Source organism: Phaethon aethereus (genome assembly GCF_964289735.1).
Source record: "Phaethon aethereus genome assembly, chromosome: 2".
In the NCBI taxonomy this organism is placed as follows: domain Eukaryota; kingdom Metazoa; phylum Chordata; class Aves; order Phaethontiformes; family Phaethontidae; genus Phaethon; species Phaethon aethereus.
In genome coordinates, this window is record NC_138582.1 from 29,232,260 (window position 1) to 29,250,613 (window position 18,354).

The 18,354-nt window shown below is 40.2% G+C and overlaps 1 protein-coding gene across 1 annotated transcript; it reads right to left on the reverse strand.

The window, feature by feature from the left end:
- Positions 1–741: 741 nt before the first annotated feature.
- Positions 742–14,810, reverse strand: OSGIN2 (oxidative stress induced growth inhibitor family member 2; the record flags this gene model as incomplete). Its single annotated transcript, XM_081996888.1, has 6 exons — positions 14,642–14,810; positions 11,422–11,576; positions 6,676–6,812; positions 4,509–4,700; positions 3,786–3,877; positions 742–1,789 (listed from the first exon to the last, which is right to left on the reverse strand). Exons 1-6 carry the CDS (start codon positions 14,683–14,685, stop codon positions 742–744), a joined length of 1,668 nt encoding a protein of 555 aa, XP_081853014.1. The 5' UTR covers positions 14,686–14,810.
- Positions 14,811–18,354: the final 3,544 nt, after the last annotated feature.

The window sequence follows — 18,354 nt, forward strand, 5'->3', positions numbered from 1 at the left end:
ATTCTCAGAATGTACATATCACTGTGGGGAAACATCTCGTGTTAGTCTTTCTGCACTCACCCAACTCTAGGCATAGTGTGAAAAAACATCAATGGACTGCATCAAATCATGCGTTGATGATTAAATGGGAATGCTTATTCTTTTATTCCAATTATCAAATAGGATAATTTATAACTGTTGAGGAATACTTCTTGCTTACAGAAACCCTTCTTATAGTAAAAAACATTTTACTAAGTGCTCATTCCAAGTATTACTGTGTTACTATGGCAAATAAATAAAATCCTTGTTTCAAGCAGAAGGCTCCAAATTTGCTTTGGGACCAAGAATCACTTTGTACTAAGCAAGCTTTCTGCTTGGAGAAGTTATTTTAATTTCACAGTTAAAACACTTTGTCACATTTGACACCAAAATGTAAAAGCCACTCTGGTAGGCATTGCTTTTCCCAGAGGAAGTCTGCTCTATTAGCTGAGCAAGAAATGACAGGCAGGTCAATATAAGTTAGTCTCATTTTCTGTTCATCTGGAAGTAATTCCAGTTGCGTAGAGATCAGTTGTAATAGCAGATCAATTTTTTGTATTTTGAAAAGGTGAAGTACTGTAGTATCAGCATCCTCTACCAAGCAATACAAGCGCAGGTTACTTGTATGCAACAGAAATGTGACTGCTATCAACTTTTGCTGTCAGTGAGTGTTCTGTTAGACTACGTCTGTAATCCTGCATGTGAAAGTTTCTAATGTCACAGTTATGGTACGCCATCACCACCTCCATCCCCCCTTTCAATCAATTCATGCTTCTTCTTTCGCCTTATTGCCAAGCATCGTGTGATGCCCAGTGCACCTCCTTTTAAAAACCGTACAAAGTTGTCTCCCACCAGAGGGCCTAAAGCAAAGAGGTTAGCTTCTTTAGTGCATTCATAAGTGTATGGATCAATCTCTATAGGATTCCCCTTGCATGTGATGGGCTGATTAGAGTGACGACCTATACTATGTCCTTGGTCCTTTAGAAAGAAAAGATTTGGATGAGAACCTATCAGAACTAAGGCTACAGAAAACTTCAAAATTTTCTTCAGTCCAGAGGCACCCTGAAGAACACATTTCATTTCAGGCTTGAAGGAAAGTACATTGTGTTCAGGGAAACTAGTGTAAGCAGAATGTAGATTAGAGACCACAGTATGTGACTGAGTACACATCATATGATAGACCTTATGGTATTCAGGGTAAAGCTTTTTAGGTAACTGTTTGAAAATTAGACTTGTATCAGTAACTCTTCTACGAAACACATGGATTACTGGGATGTTGTTGTTGTAGGCACACAGTACAGCATCAGCTGCTGTAAGTCCAGCACCCACAATTAACACAGGGTCTGCCTTCCCACGTAACTTTCCTTTGCTGATAGCAGCTCCAAAGTCAGACATGGAATGAAGCACGAAAGGGAAGTCTTCTCCTTCAACTTGTAGTCGGCCAGGAGAATCAAAGGTTCCTGTGGCAAGAGCCACATTCTCAGCAAAGAGGCAGAAGGGCACATGAGAACCATCTGTTGCTCGCTGATAACCTCTGACTTCCCAGTTTCTCTTAATCAGTGATTTCTGTCCATCTTCCATTTCCAAATGCTGTGTTGAAATACTTTCATTTAGGTGACTTCTATCTTCATCATCCTTTCCTCGGTAAAGCCTGGATACTGATGTTATGTAAACGTTGTCTCTGAAATTCTTTTGGAGGCCCATGACTTTGACATAGTGTTTATAATAACAAGCGATTTCCTCTGGCATTACTCGATCACATTTTATATTTCTGAAACAAAATTGAATGGTTCCAGTGAATATTTAGACCTTATCAGTAGTTTCAATAGCATATATGACATACCATATGACAGTTAAATTTAAGAGGACTGAATCTGCTCAGTGCAACTGACACTGAGTTCAGTATCTTTAACTGCATTCAATTTGTTTTATTTTCTCTCTTGATTCCTGATATACAAGACAAGCTAACTTTTTTTTAACAGTTGTAAATCTTTACAATGTAAAGTGCTCTGGTGATTAACAAATTAAGCATAACAAAACTGCAGTATCACAGTAGGTCTGTATAGAAGTATTTTATAAAGCCAGTTTAGCATCACGACTGTCAACAATACAATACTGGCTAAACTTGCACTCATAATACACTTAACTTAGGATGTAATAATTGCTTTTTGACACTTAATTACTTAAGTGCCAATTTTGAAACTCTAGGTTCAATATATTACTTGAGTCAAGTATTCTTTATTATACTTTGCAAAAGACCTCTCCCTTGGGTACAGGTAAGTTGAGCAAGTATCGCATTAAGTAGCTCCAAATCACAGGAATGAACAAAGCGAGTATGACACAGAACCTTAATGCAACTATGTAAATGTGACCAATAAAAACCATTTTTGCACTGCAATCCTGATATTGCATCTATGCTTTTCTCATGTTTATTGCATTCTCCTTTATAAAAAAAGCTGAAAATGTATTTTGAACAGGTGCATGAATTTTACTGCTTCTTTAGAAGTAAGCTGTAGGAAGAAGGCAAAAGAAACAGTAGTGAATGTCAGGATTGCCACTGAGTGATGCTTAAAAGCATATTTGTAAGAAATCGGGCTACTCATTCTCATAGATCAGCAAGATAGCAGCTTATGTACCTTTAAACATTCAGGTTACTACTCTGAAAATCCTGATGAGATATTATTGAAGAGGATAATGTGACAGTGTGACACCTGTTACAAGGAAATTTAGGAAACTATTTTACATGACTACAAGTTTTCATTGTCATATATACCTTTAAACACATTTGTTTAATTGTAGTGTAACAGGTCAGCATTCCTGTTTTTAGTATTGTTGAAAACCATAATATAAACAATTAGCTTCAGATAATAAGCAGCTTACGGGATTTCAGTTAATAAGGAGGCAAGATTACTGCGGTTATCTAAGAAAGCGATTAAAGAACAACGGTAGTTTCTTCACTGCAAGTGTTGTCCTGAAATGAGTAACAGTCTGCCCTTAAAGACATATGCCCAAGTAATTCTACTTCTTCTTTTGCCATACGTGGTACAAGAACAACTTCCTTCCATTTTGCTATAAAAAAGACAGGAAAATTTAAATTTTGGAAAGAGCTTATGTAGTGTTCCTAGGTTCATCTGCTGACACAGACCTTTATGAACTAATTGTATAACTGAAGTAAAAACAGTGAGCTTGTACAAGACACTAATCTTTCCTCTCTCAAATTTTTCCAAGAAACTTAGTACTAGAAAATAACATTGGCAAATACTGAATTACGCTATCAATTAAAATTCATAGATAGCAACATTTCAGATGCTGCAGCTTTGCCTGCAAAAGCAAATACTGAAATATACAACTTCCTGCATTACAAGAAAGGTAGCATGCACAGCAACTTAAGTTGCATCCACGTTGAAAGAGGAACTTCCAATACTTCTGTAAATTTTGAATTCCTCCCTCAATTTTCACTGAACTCTGGTCAAAACCTCTTACAGTAACAGCACTTCTTTGTGAAATGCTGCTAAAAAATCACAGCACTGCTAGTACATATGCTTTTGACACACTCAAAGCAATTACTCTAGCCAACCATTGTCCATTTTCCTTTCCATTGGAGAATGCACAGCAGAATAATTTCCAGTGCCATCAGGCAATTTCATAAACAAAACAAGAAGCCTTCCTATGAACAACGAAATTTGAATGTTTTCCAGTTCTTACAATAATGTTATTGGTATTCTTACAGCAACCGGTTTCCCAAATACTTTATGCAATATCTTTACCTGCGTTTGCTAGCTGCCCACTCCTTAAAGGTAAGGCCAGGCAATTCCATCCAGTCTCCAAAGCTGATTGTTAGCATAGAGCCTTCCATGGACTATGGAGAAAAAAAACCAAGATGCATTACCGGATACATTTCAAATGGATACATTTGTGTAAAACACAGTGAAGTTCTTCTCATTGTATTCATTGAGAGCAATAAAATACCAGAACATAACATAATACCAGGATAGTACATGAAGTGCTGATGAACTATTTTCATGTTACAGTTAGATACTATTTTAATGAGCAACTACATGATCTCAAAAAGCAGAAGGTGAAGAGAGAACAAGTGAAAGGGAAACTAAAAGCAAGCTATTCAAAATACAAAACAAGAAGGAAAAAGTGAAACCAACAGCATATGAACACATTAAGATTCAAGATTTTGTATAAAAGCACCTGGAAACAATGCAGACAAGAGGAAAAAAGTCATAGAAAATACTCTTCATCATAATTCATTATCCTTAAACTAATAAAAAACCTTCTAAGACAGCCATCATCGTCACAAATCCCAAAATTAAGGACAACTTTTTCCTTCCTTTTGCATCTCTAACATATTTGGGCTTTGGTAATTGACTGGTTGAAACTGCCATTGCCACTACTATCTCAAACAGCCTTTAACAGTAAGAAAATTCCCAAACCACAAAATTATCAAGTTACCCTAGAAGTGATATGAAATTTTTACTCACATGCCAGGCCCCACCAGGTGGTCCTTTACCAAGCACTATATGGGGAATATAATTATGTTGTTCTAGCTTCCAGTGCAAAACTGGCGGGTAGTCATACCCAAAGTCAGCATCAGGATGAAGCAACGTATCAAAAAGCACTGCAACTGGGTTTGAAGAGCGTCCTTCGAGGCCTTCAGACAGGTACTCCAGATCCTAAAGTACAAAAAAAAAAAGTCTGATCTGTTCATCATGCTGTTCTGATATACCGAAACTGAATTTCAAGAGACAAAACAACTAGTTCAAGTTGCGTTTTAAGTAGGGGTAACCATTTAATGTAGAGATTCAATCATAACACTTTTCAGAAATAATTGCCATGATTCTGTTCTTCTGTAACTCTGAATAATACATTTCACTCATTTATAAATTACATGTTAATAACACGGTAATACCAGGGCAGGTCAGTATTTGAAATTCATTGTAGAAAAAGGAAATGTAGGGACGAATATTCAGAGATCAGAGCAACTTAGTAACATTTATATTTATTAGATAGCAGACTGCTTTTAACAAAGAATTGCTGGTATTTCTAGGAGCCCATTTTGATAAAGCAAAATTAGAATCTAAAAACATTGTTTTAAAGATCAAGTAGAAAAAGCTCCTTTGATAGATCTTAGGTAGTTTCAACACTAGGTTTATTATATTTTGAAATAATGGAGGTATTATAAGTATTAATTTTAAAGATAATTAAAACTAGGCTTATTTTAGAAAGCAGTTAATGTGGAGAACAATTTCTAGAACTTTAAAAAATGTTCACATTTCAGCATCTATTAACCAGCCATGTTCTAAAACCTTTGCAATGCAATGACAAATATTTGAAGAGAGAATACAGATCTGAAGAAAGAATTGGCCATAAGGCAAATTTTTGCTGACAAAGACAAGTTTAGCTTCCTAAACTGGGAAAAATTCAGGGGGTCAGGGGAGGATGAACTACATGAAACATCTGTAGCCAAAGCTTAGGCAACTTATTCTCCTGTCAAAAAAAACCAACAAACCAAAACCTTGAGACTTAAGGTCAACATTATGTGCAAACAGCACAGTACGAAAAAAAACCAAACCCAAAACCCAAAGCCAAACAACTCCTACTTCCCCACTACAAACACATATGCATGTTTGTATTTCAAATAAATTAGTCACACAAGCAATAGTTAGTGACAGTATTGTGAGTAATCCATCAGGAGTACAGTGAGGTGAGTAGAAAACAATAACACGGCAAACAAATGGTCAAGTGAGGAGAAAAATAACGGAGAAATTGAACTAATCAAATCAGACAGAAAAATTGGATGTACACGAGTATAACAAATACAGCACAAGAGCAGTTGTGAGTGCAACACAAACACTGAAGGATGCATACTGTTCATAAAAGAAAAATGGGTTGTGTTCATAGAGGGCATATGTCCCTAACGTTTCTAAAAATGAGTTCTTAATGAGAATTGTACTATTTAGGAAGATTTTAACTTGAAGCATGTTAGCAGCATGTGTTCTTTGATGATAGTGCCCAAACATCCTAGGACATGAAAGCTGGAATTCCTGCATCAGCTACTTACTGACCGAGTGGTGCTTAGACACTTCTGGCAAGTAGTAAGAATATGACAAAGGGCACTGTAAAACCAAAAAACACCACAAACAAAAAGCCCTGAAGAACCACAAAAACCACCACACACCCTAGGATTGGATCTAATGGTCATGAGTTGATTCTACTTAAATTAACAGAATAACAAAATAACTTATTAATGCATTAGAAATAAGATTAGGTAAGTAGGCTGGTTCTTCACAATGCAATCTACAGAAATTTTTTTGGATAAGCAGTAGTTAAAATGCATTGCTTTTCATCTGAAGTGCCCTACATATAATTTGTTACAAGCCACTGAAGAAGGTATATACTGCTCTTTATTTTACAGGTAGGAGAAACAGCGACCAAGAGATAGAGCTAGTTGTTTGAGGCCATAGAGTTACTGAGCTTTACTGTGGTCGAATTCTTTGTGTGGTGAGAATATTAAGCTTTTTCTTGTCTATAGCACTACTTATGTAAGTTGCAAAAGCATTTTAAACAGCATCATTAAAGAAAGCCTACTGTTTCATAATGCAGCTTGCAGTAGAAAAAAAGCTAGACAAGATGGAAACCAAAGCTTACTTGATCAACAATGGAAAGATGTCGAGCTTCTTCTAATTTTGTATGTAGAATAGGGTTTGGGTGTATAGCTTCAGGAGATAAATATGGTCTGTATCCAGAGAGCAGGTAAGAAAGACAAATTCCTGAAGGTCCATTTCCTATTAAAGAAAAAATTTACTGCTTTAGTAAAAATGTCAATAATCTAAAGTTTGTAAGCCACTAAATAAGCAGCAACAAAATCATGCTATAGTAGTATAATGTGATACTGTCCTGATTCAAAGCAGCTTATAAACTTCACAGTAAAATAAAGCCTACCATAGGAACTTCCTCCAAATAACCTGAGCAAAATCTTTTTCAGATAACAAGAAATGTATGTACGACTGTTTACACCATGAAACAAAATGCATATAAAGGAGTTTCATGATTTAGTATGTCAAATTCACTATTCTTGCATGAAAATGGTCCGATGGATAAAATCTGGTCTGCCTGTCAATCACTGTGATATCTGAGTATTATTACCATCTTACAGCTTTGTGTTCCCATTTACACTGGGTACTGTAAAACACAGAACAGAAAGACAATCTAGGGCGTATGTTCTTCAGGTCTGCCCATAGAATAAAAGGAAGAAAGAGACAAGCAGAAAGCTGAATGCGACAAGTCAGGCACAGCACAACAACAATGTGAAAGCTGAAGTGAAGACAGATACGGTAGATAAGTGGTAAAGTACAAGAAATTCATGTAAGACCACATTCATTGTTCAGCAACAATATCAATGCAAACATCTTTCTGTAGCACTTTATAATTCATATATGTGTTTTATTGCAATTTTAATAGACTAACTTATTTTCAAATTGTTATTAAAGGTGTGAAATGGATGGGATCAAAACATTACCATAAGGTAATTGTTTCCGTTTATTTGACTAGTATTAAACACAGTAGGGGACCATATTTATAACATGCAAATATGGAAGTAATTTTTATGTTGCAAAGTCAGACATCAAAAGCTATGGAAAGCTAAAGTCAGAAAAGTATGTGCTATGATACAGAATTAAAACATGTGACTATGTACTGTTATTTCTATAGCTCTGCTTCCTCATTAATTGAATGAAAAGCACAGTGTTCTCCTAATGAGGCACTATTCAGTATTTTGTCTTTGTTTTCCATCTAGAGTGGCACACATGGCATGTACCGCACACTATTCAAATTCTGGGCTAAAGAGAAAATTATTAATTTATTCATGCTTTTATACAGCACTCATTGTTAGGTTGTTAGCTTTTACTTCCCACCATTTCAACTCCTGATCTCAAAAGTTCAGCCATCATTTCCTGCTCCCCATCACCTCTGCACACAGTATTTCCATCACCTGTTAGCAATCCCACTTCCCTAACGTCTGCCTCTCCTCCCTTCTCTGACTTCCCATCCCTAAATCCCCCATCAGTTTGCAGAGACCCTGTTCTTTCCCAGTCTCTTCATACATCAGATCTCTTTTTCCTCCTCCACCAGGCTACGCTCATCACCCTGGTTCCCAGTGGCAGTACATCCCATACTTTATTACAATGCTGCGCGCATATACTGGTCAAAGCCATGGGCTACAAGAAAATCATGTAGGCTCACTACAGATGAGTTCTTCAAAGGCTGAGACTGCCAAGTTGTAAGAAATACTCAATAAGTGTGTTTTCTCTGAAGGCCTAGAACCCAAGTATGTGAGACTGCACAATGACTCCTACCAAACAATCTAGTTTTTGCATCAGAATATGGAGGCAAAAATAAAGGCATAAAGTGCCTGTGTACTGTAACGACCATAAAACACTGTAAATAGACTGACTAGGAAAGCTGTATATTTCCATCACTGGGATCTTCAAGACAGTTAAATCAAAAGTCTGTAATAAAAAGTTTAAATATTGGTGATCCTGCCTATATTATTTCCCAAACCACTCTGATTCCCGTTTTGCCATTTATAAAAAAGACCATAAGGAATCTTTCAGACAATAAAAATGCTCTTCCTTACTCTCACACTGTTCTACCCTCCCACAAACAGATCACCATGACATAGACAAGTATGCTTCGGTCCAGGAATCTAAAGCTTAAAATAGATGCAAGCCCCTCCTGTCACCCACTGGCCACATAAGATGGATGCGAGAGAGAAGCTTAGCAATACACTGAAACCATCCATAACAAAATCATATGAAGCTGTAAAAAACACTCTTACACCTATAGTTCACAAGCGTTCCCACGACCGAGTAAATTCTGAACTATTTTTAGAATTGTATCTTGTGCACAGTTAAGAATTTTGTTTCTTTTTCCAAGTGCATAACTAGATTCGCCCCCCACTGGGGTGGTAAAGGAAGCTAGTCCACAATGGAAAGACAAAAATGTGTGCCATATCCAAGGATGCCGTGATAAAAATTATTCCTACTGGATAAGACTAACCCAGTTCCTATTCTTTGAGCAGACTGAGTGCAAGGGAAAGAAATTCCCTTGTGGGTATGCTCTCAAGAACACACAAGATGAAGGTTCAGCTGCAAGGTCTGCAATTAGACTTGCTACAATTTTCTCAGAAAATCCTTGGGGGTTGTGGGGTGAAGTTTTTGAAATGAGACATTTATACCTGAGGAGTTTGCTCTTACACACGACGCCTCCAATGATGGTTCTGATCATAACCGAGAGATATTACTATTATACAAAATTTAGATACACAGCCAATATACCCCAAAAGAACATGGCCCTGTTCCCTTAAGGAACAGTTAATATTTTGTTTGAATAGCAGCAGAAACTTCTCCTGATCAACAGTAAACTATGGTACAATCATCTTTACATTGTGTGTCTCAATTTAAAGCAAATGATCAATTTCAAACATCATAACACCCTAGTTATTTAGCTGGAAATTTAAAACATTGTGTTTACACAGTAATGATCAAAACTAGTGCAGAAGATGGAAGTGTTTAGCACAGAACATCCTCTAGACTTAGAGCTCCAGCATGAAATTCTTCAATCACAACTCATTCATATGGAATGTATCTGTTTCTTCCCAATTTCTTGAAGACAGGTACAAGCACAGATGTTACTTAATATTACCACAGTAGCTTAGTACTCTATGCAGAGCTGCAGCACAATATGCAGCACAAGCTCAGAATCAAATGTTAAACTGGGCATCATACACAGAAAAAGGGGATGATGAAGTTAAAGAAAGGGCAATATAAGTTATTGCTCCATCATTAACTCAACTGCTTACACATGTGCCATCTTTTTCCTTCTAATTAATAAAATAGTGCAATGAGAAGTTGGCAGCACTGGGAAGCTGAAAGTATGTTTAACTCCAGCAATACAGGAATCGCACGGAGAAGATTAAACCCATAGACTGTGCATGCGCGTGGGGGCGATGACTGTTTTCATGTTCTTCTACTACATTGTTAAATTATTTTAGAACCCTTTTAAGGCTCTTCAGACAGCCAATGAATTAGTGATAATAGGCTGCAGATAGAGAAGATCAGCTTGTGAAGAGTCTCAAACATATCTGTGAAAAAGATGTGGGCAATGGATTTGTTTTTCAAGGGGAAATAGTCAAGGCAGCTGTGTTTGGTGTCACCACATAGAAAGGAGTTCTAGACAAAATAAGTATTGAGCACAGGTATTTGCATAATGCGTATTTGCAAAACTAAACAGTGAAAACTGAGTCATTAACCATATGGCAGACCTATACTAAGGTTGGCAAAATGCCAGGAAACTGTTGCTCTTCAACTATGATGCAGAACTCAGCAAGTGATTCACGTCTGTCACATCCACGTAAGTGTATTACATGAGCACTATTTTAAGCTATCATGAAGAGAGCTTTGAGAACAGGCACTATTACAAACACCAGTCTTTCAAAGTTGTGGAGATTTACTGTGAGCACACTATGTTGAAACACCATTCTCTGGAATTTCTGCTTGTTTGCAAGTACAATTAAAGCTGTTGGGTTTGCTGTACTCCCAACAGCTTTGGACTAGATTATTGAAAACCTCCTTTACCCCAGATCTTTTCTTTATCTCCTCATCAAGTCATGGCAGTAAAGAGCTGGTGACCAGCTGTTGTGGAAAAACCTTGGCCCAATACAAATCAACCTGGCATTCTCAATTAAAATGTGTACCTATGGAGCCTGGTCCCTCTGCTATTCTGTCATTCAGCAGGACGTTATAAGTACAAGCCTTTAACTATTCAATCAAGACCACAATTTATTGTTTAAATCTGGTTGAAGTGACTTGGATTCATTTTGGAAAACATGGGACAACACTCAGATGTTAGTGATGGATACAACAAAGAAAAAGGCAGTTTAGGAGACAGGTTAGCACCTAACCAACATACAGCACACATTTTACATTATGCTTTTCACTGTCCCTTCTGACCCCACAAATTTCTGCCAGTACACCATCAACAACCTCCATGCAACCTGAAGCAGACATATCATATTAATCAAACCCTATGTGATCAACTAGGGTTTGATCAACACTAGAATCAAAACGGTTCTTCCGTTAAGACTCACATATCTGCCGCCAATTCATGCAGCTCATTTTGTCAAAGCACAATCTGAATTCAAATATACTCCAACAGCAAGGCTCTTAGCATAATCTTATGGACCTGTTGTTAACCATAACAACTGTATTACTCTAATACACCTCTTCACTGTAAAGATGCTAAGCATTAGTTATTTAATGATAAATGGCTTCATGCAGCAGGTCTATAAAGGCAACGGCAGTGACAGAGAATCTTAAAAAAGTGAAAAAAACTCACCTATTATTACTACAGGCAGAGTAAGGAGGGAGTCCCCAGGCAGAACAGTTTCTTCAATTAAAGGCATTCTTTTAATCTTCCTCCCGAGGCTGTCACCAAAATACTGGACGAAAGAATTCAAAAGCTGTCCTTCAGTTTCAGGGCTGCTGTAACTTCTAATTAAGAAGGACAGATGGGAGAAAACTAAAATGGAGCAGTTGATTTACCCTCAGAACAGTCTCTTAAAAAAAAAAAAAGTTGCTTTTGATGCTTTCCTTTAAGAGCTAGGGAATTAGCAAAACTGAGAACAGAACAGCTATGTTTTATCCAAGCTACAAAATTTTACTCCTCAGCACAGCTTTTCTAACAGAAGGTTTTAAAAAGAGTCCACTTTCCCCTAGAAAGGCTACAGAAGGATAACAAAAAGGCACAGATGGCTCTGCAGAGATGCAGATTTCTAATTTCAGTTTATTACAAAGCCAAAGTATAACCAACAAGCATTATTTTGATCCCCCACACAGCAGAACTCATTCCTCATTATCCTTATCAAAAGAGGCAAGATACACACTGCCCAGCCTATGAACAAGCCTAAGGCCGGCCAAAGGCTGAAGGAGCAGCTAAGGTACGAGAGTAGCCGTTCCCATACCTTCCTACCTGCTCAGCTGCATAGACGACTTTGCCTCAACAAATTTCTCTTTGGGCAGAAGCTGGCAATGGTATGAAGATGGAGAAAAGCATGATCCCTGTAAGCCCTAGACACAGCCCATTTTACCACCGTTAAAAGCAAACTTTTTATAAAACAAACTGCCGTGCAGTCAGGTCAGCTACTGCACAGCAGACTGTTTTCACCCCTAGTAATTTTCCTAGACTTCTCAGTTCTTTCTCTGCAACATCTATTTAGGTTCCTCTCATAACTTTTCACCGTCTAAATGTGCTTCTAGACTGCCAAGATTGTTTTTATATTGTTTGCTGCTTAATTATTTAGGAGCCCTTTCTGAAGCCTTTCCAGGCCACTGAAGAAGCACACACCATCAGTTTAGCTAGAAAGGCAGGGGCAAACTAAAAATGGTCTGTTATTGGCAGTTATTTTATGAAGTTTTCAAAGTAAAGGCTTAACATTTTAATTAAAAACTACCTCAATCAACTGATCTAAACATTTTTCTCTTTACAAACACAGTTTTAGTTATTAACTTAATAAATAAAAGTATTCTTATTTATTTCCTAATAATCTGCGTATCTTAAAGCTATTCTAGTATTTCAGGAATTATTTTCTATGCAGGACCAAAAGCGTACAACACTGGTCTGATTCCCACAGCCTTCAAGAAGCCACGTCCGCTACCTGCCGCCTCAACTCCCACGACACTGAAGGTTCTGCTATGTATTTCAAAAGCCCTTCCTCAATGGGCAGGTCTGGAGTGAACTAGAGACAGAGCTGTACAGTAATAAGAGCACTACACTGTAATAAATCTCTCTGATGGTTATTTCCTTGTTAAAAAGGGTGGGGAGCTATTCTAAGGTTGTATTTATTTCAGAAAACAAGTACTTGATTACCTGTATTCCCTGCACTACAACAAAAAGAGTTTGCAAATTATATGCTTACTGTTTGATTACAGCTGCGCATCGGCTCTTTGTGATCTTGGAGATACATAACATACAAACAGCATGAGTTCAATGAAGATGAGTAGAAGGCAGAGAAAGGGTATCTAATTATCACACTGCTTTTTTCACCTCTGCTTTTAGATATGTTCGGGTGGACTATATTATTTTCCAGCCTTTGCTCAAAGTTAACTAAAGCAACGTTTTGCAAAAGACAGGCTTAAAGGGAGCATGCCCGTTTTAGTGTGGTTTTAATATACCTGCTATGCTAGATGGGAGATAAAAAACAAAAGAAAGGTTTCAAAACTTCTTTTATGGGGTATATGCACAGTGCTGTAGGCTACAAAAGAATCTGCAACAATAAAAATGTTGCTTCTGTGCAGCTTTGATAGCGTATCACAAACTACCCAACTGGTTGAGCGCAGAAGCTAATTTTGCATAGAAACACCCGCATGCAACATGCAGTTTCTCAGCTATTGTGCTTATGAAGCAGATGAAGGGCTGCTGTCAGGAGCATGTTCTTCCTTTGCAAGAACATCAGTAAGATCTTAAGTTAGGGGCCAACATCTTCCTAACCTCTAAACAACACAAAGCCACCAAGTACCAGTTTTTATCTTGATGAAAACTCACGGTAGTGCACTCACTCACAGCTTTGCAGTGGCGGGGATTTGGTAAAAATATCTGTGTCTCTAGTCCCACAGAGATGCATGTGGGCACAAAGATGAGTCATTTCCAAAGCTAGTGCTTAGTTTACCTTATGGTCATACCACATAACCTCGAGAATTACATTCTGCCAAAACACGTAGATTCTAACCGTTTGGGGATTTTTTGCTTGTAATGCTTTTCAGTTTTTGTTGCTGTGAAATTAATTATGTTAATTATGATAATTTCACATCATTAACTGATGTGAAAAACCCATTAAGAGAAAAAACACAGCATATACATAAACGTTTTTCTCCCTTTGAAAAAGAAAATAATAATTCTTTCATAATAACTGTCTTAATTCACTGCAAGTTATTAAAATAAGAGGTTTCTTTTTCAGGTAGCAGTTTGGAAAGATCCTAGAATTCCTAGAATACTTTTAGCAAAAAAAAAAAAAAGTAAACTGACTGTGGTGGGCGGTTAACAGAAAACTCGTTATATAAAATGAATTTAAATTTGGTCTCAAGCTGACACGTCGGGAAGCAAATTTACCACCGTGGGGTGGCCGGGTTTGCTTAAGCAGCCGAGGAGAGCGGCGCCCGTCAGGGCCGGAACCCCTGAGGCTACAGCGCTACCAACGCCGGAGCGCAGCCGGGCATCACCAGGCGCCGATTCCCGCTCGGCCCCGGCCGCGCTCCAGCGCTGCCCAAGGTCACGGCGCGCCGGCCCGGCCCGCCGCCGCCATCCCCTCAGCGCCGGCCCGCCGCCTCTGCCCGCCGGCGCAGCGGAGGGAGCGTGCGGAGCCCGCCGCCACGCAGCAGCCCCGCGGAGGCCGCAGCACCGGGGCGGCGGCCGCGCTCCCCGCCCGCTGGCATCCCCGTCCTCCCCCGCACCGTCCCCCCGGCCTCCTCACCCCGCTCCCCCGGCGGCCCGACTCCCGCGCCGCGAAGGGGGCGGCTGCCCGCCGCCCTGACCCACCGGCCGCTCTCCCCCGCCGCCTCACCTGAAGTGGCCGGCCAGGGAGCAGCGGCAGCACCACACGGGCATGGGGGGCGCCGGCGGGGCCCAGCGCCGATGCTGTGGGGAGGCGCCGCACCGGGGCTCCCGCGCCGCCGCCGCCGCCGCCTCCTCCTCCTCCTCCTCCTCCTCCTCCTCCTCTCACCGCCACCGCCGCCGCCGCCGCCGCCACACTGGGGCCCGCGCAGCGCCGTCCCTCCTCCCCGCTCACATGCGGCAGCGGGTCACAGGCGGGAGGAGGAGCCGCCGCCAGCACCGGCAGGGAGGGAGGGGCGGGGAAGGCGCCGCTTCCTCCCCCCAGCCCCGCTGCGTCCCCGAGGCGGGCGGCAGCGCCGCGCCCGCTCACCTCAGGAGGGTGCGGTCTGCACCGCCTGCCCCCAGGGAAGGCGGGATGGGGGGGGCAGTCCGGGCCTGGCACCGGTGCGGGGGAAGGATGAGCGGAGAAGGCGGAGACAGCGGCGGGGAGACACCCGCTTGGGCCGGGGGCGAGGGGAGCGACAGCAGGAGGGGCCGCCCGAGCCCGCCGCCCGCACCCCGCCTAGAGCAAGGCGAGGGCCGCCCGCCGCCCCGGTCACCTGTGGCCTCGCCTGGCGCGGGGAGCAGGCTGCGGTGGCCCGGAGTGTCCTGCTGGGCCCTGTCAGGCTTCACGTCTGTCCTCGTTTCGGCTGGGATAGAGCTAATTTTCTTCCTAGTAGCTGGTATAGTGATGTGTTTTGGATTTGGGATGAGAACAGTGTTGGTAACACACGGATGTTTTAGCTGTTGCTAAGCAGTGTTTACACTAAGTCAGGGACTTTTCAGCTTCTCATTCTGCCCTGCCAGCGAGGAGGCTGGGGGTGCACAAGGAGCTGGGAGGGATCACAGCGAGGACAGCTGACCCAGGCTGGCCAGAGGGATATTCTGTACCATGTAGCATCATGCTCAGTATATAAACTGGAGTTGGCCGGGGGTGACAATCGCTGCTTGGGGACAGGCTATCGATCACCAGGTGGTGAGCAATTGTTGCACTGTGCATCACTTGGTTTTATCTATTCTTCATTATTGTTGTTGCTATTATTATTATTAATAATTTCCTCTTTCTTTACTGTCCTACTAAACTGTTCTTATCTCAACCTGTGAGGTTTTTTTCTGGGGAGAGGAGGATGAGCAAGCAGCTGCGTGGTGCTTAGTTGCCATCTGGGGCTAAACCATGACAACGTGTGAAATGCCCATGAGGAAATTAGCTGAAACCAAACTAGATTAAAAAGTATCGAGGCACTGTTTGACTAAAACCAACCTGTTTGGGAGCAATACTTCATATATATTCTGTTAGTTACTTTATATTGTGTCTTATAAATATTTTGCAGGCATGTGTATTTGGGAGAAATAATTTCTTACCTAGTTTTTCCCTAGTCACAGAGCAGCTGAGCTTGGCAGGACCTCTGGAGATATCTGGTCTAACCCCCTGCTCAAGCAGGGCCACCTAGAGCCAGTTGCCAAGGACTTTGTCCAGTTGGGTTTTGACCATCTTCAAGGAGGGAGGCTTCACAACCTCCCTGAAAAACCTGCTCGGGTGTCTGACCACCCTCACAATAAAAACATGTTTCCTTGTGTTCAAGTGGAAATTTGTGTATTTCAATTTGTGCCCATTGCCTCTTGTCCTGTCCCAGGACACCACCAAGAAGAGCCTGGCTCTGTCTTCTTCATTCCCTCCCATCAGGTATTTATGTGGATAAGATCCTCCCGACTCTTCTCTTTGACAGGCTGAACAGTCCCAGCTCTCTCAGAGACACCCGTGCCTTACACTGGTTTTCTCTGTCTATTAAGAAGCAGTAAGGGAGACTGTCAATAAAATATGACTGTTTATTTATTAAAAATTATAGCCTTTCTTACTGAGTTAAACTTAACAATTTGAAATGTCTTCTCCGTGAATCCGTTCCGTAAATCTGCAATACCAAGACTCTATGAGGCTCTAGGGTTGCTGTGTCTGAAGTGGCTGTTGGTAGCTGACAGACCAGTTCACCTCTAAGTTGTTTGTTCAACAGGCTATCATGACTGTAGTCAGCAAATAATTACTCTTTAATAGCATTGGTCTGGTTCCCACTAGAAAGGATGGGTTTGTTAGATATGTGCACTATAAAAACTGAAAGCAAAAGACCATTGGAGCTGAGTTGTACCACTGAGGAAATACAGAATATTGATATAAAATCTCTATTTAGAAAGGGTGAAACACAAGTTAAACACATTGGTCTTCAAGTATACCCAACACTGGATGTAAAGTGTTTTTAGAGCAGAATCAACAACCTGCAACTGCTTTTAGTTTGCTCCTTTATTGCCCCCAAAGATTTTAAGTTGAGACTATCCCTCCCAAATATTGCCTTCAGTCCATTGGCCAGATATGGTGACCATCCCAACTGAATATTCGTACCATTTTATTAAAATTGTTTTCTCCTTCAAAACAAGTTACAGAAAAATACAATAGAAACTGAAAGGCAACAATTTTTTTCACAGAATATTTTGCTCAAGGTCAAGGCTCAGCCTCTTCCCAGATACAGAACTCCAGGACTGCAGGACCTCATGTTTCAAGGAAACCAGAAGTTTTCCAGGTTTCACTAGCTATTTGATGGCAGAGTCAGGTAACAATGACTTCAAAATCAACACATTAAGGACCTTCAGCTTTAAGCACCATGCAGCCTTTGGTCACAGCCTCCTTTTTATTTGCCCCCATCAGCAAATCTGGTTGCCTAGAGTATAACACAGAACCTCATCTATACTGGTACTATTACTAGTTTGGGCCCTTATCTTTGTGGATATAACCTTGAGTAGAAGAGAAAACCAGCCACACCTTTCTCCCCATCTACAGCACACTTTCACATTTAAAATTGAAAACGTTATACTGGACCTTGAGTCTGTGATACAAAGGAGGTAGTTGGGAAAATGGTATTTTTTAAACCTAACAAATACTCATGAGGATTCTCTGGAACTAGTGTTCTGTGTAGATGGCCTAAATTACAATTAATGATATGCATGTTCCAGAAATAAAATTTTATGTTCCCTTGAAATTCTACATGTTAGTCTGAGTTTTTTAAATGTCTCAGTTTTCTGTTGGGGTTTTATTTCAAATCCATGTTTCAGGATAAAACATATTGTCTTCAGATGCACCTTTGTCACATTGAAAAGGGATTTAACACAAAGGAGTCCACAAGTGAGAGAGGAATAAAACACACCAAGCCGCAGCAAATGTCTCCTCCCATATGCAAACACTAATCACATTTTAAAGGGATTTATATTTTCTGTTCATTTCTGTTAACAGATTCAGACAGTTACTGGCTGCTAGGTATATTCCAAATCTTTATGTTTTAAATCATGCAAAACAGTCAATTTAAATTTCCTCTATTTCACTAACACTCATTGTACTATTTTAGGTAATAACATTGTGCATTTATTCAACAAATAATTTTTTTAAACTCAATTGAATTTAAAAAAAATTTCTTCCCCAGATACTCAGTAAATCATTATCTCAGACAATGAAGTTGGAAAATAGGTGAAACATAGTTTTTGTGAATCACAAAGACTTTAATAACATTTGTAGAATAATCTTTTTCCTGATTGACTGACTAATAACTAAATACATTTAGCACCAGCTTGACACTACAGAATTCCTAAAAATCCTGTGGACACGTAAGGTGGGAGCATCAGGACAGGGGACTGTTGTCTCAA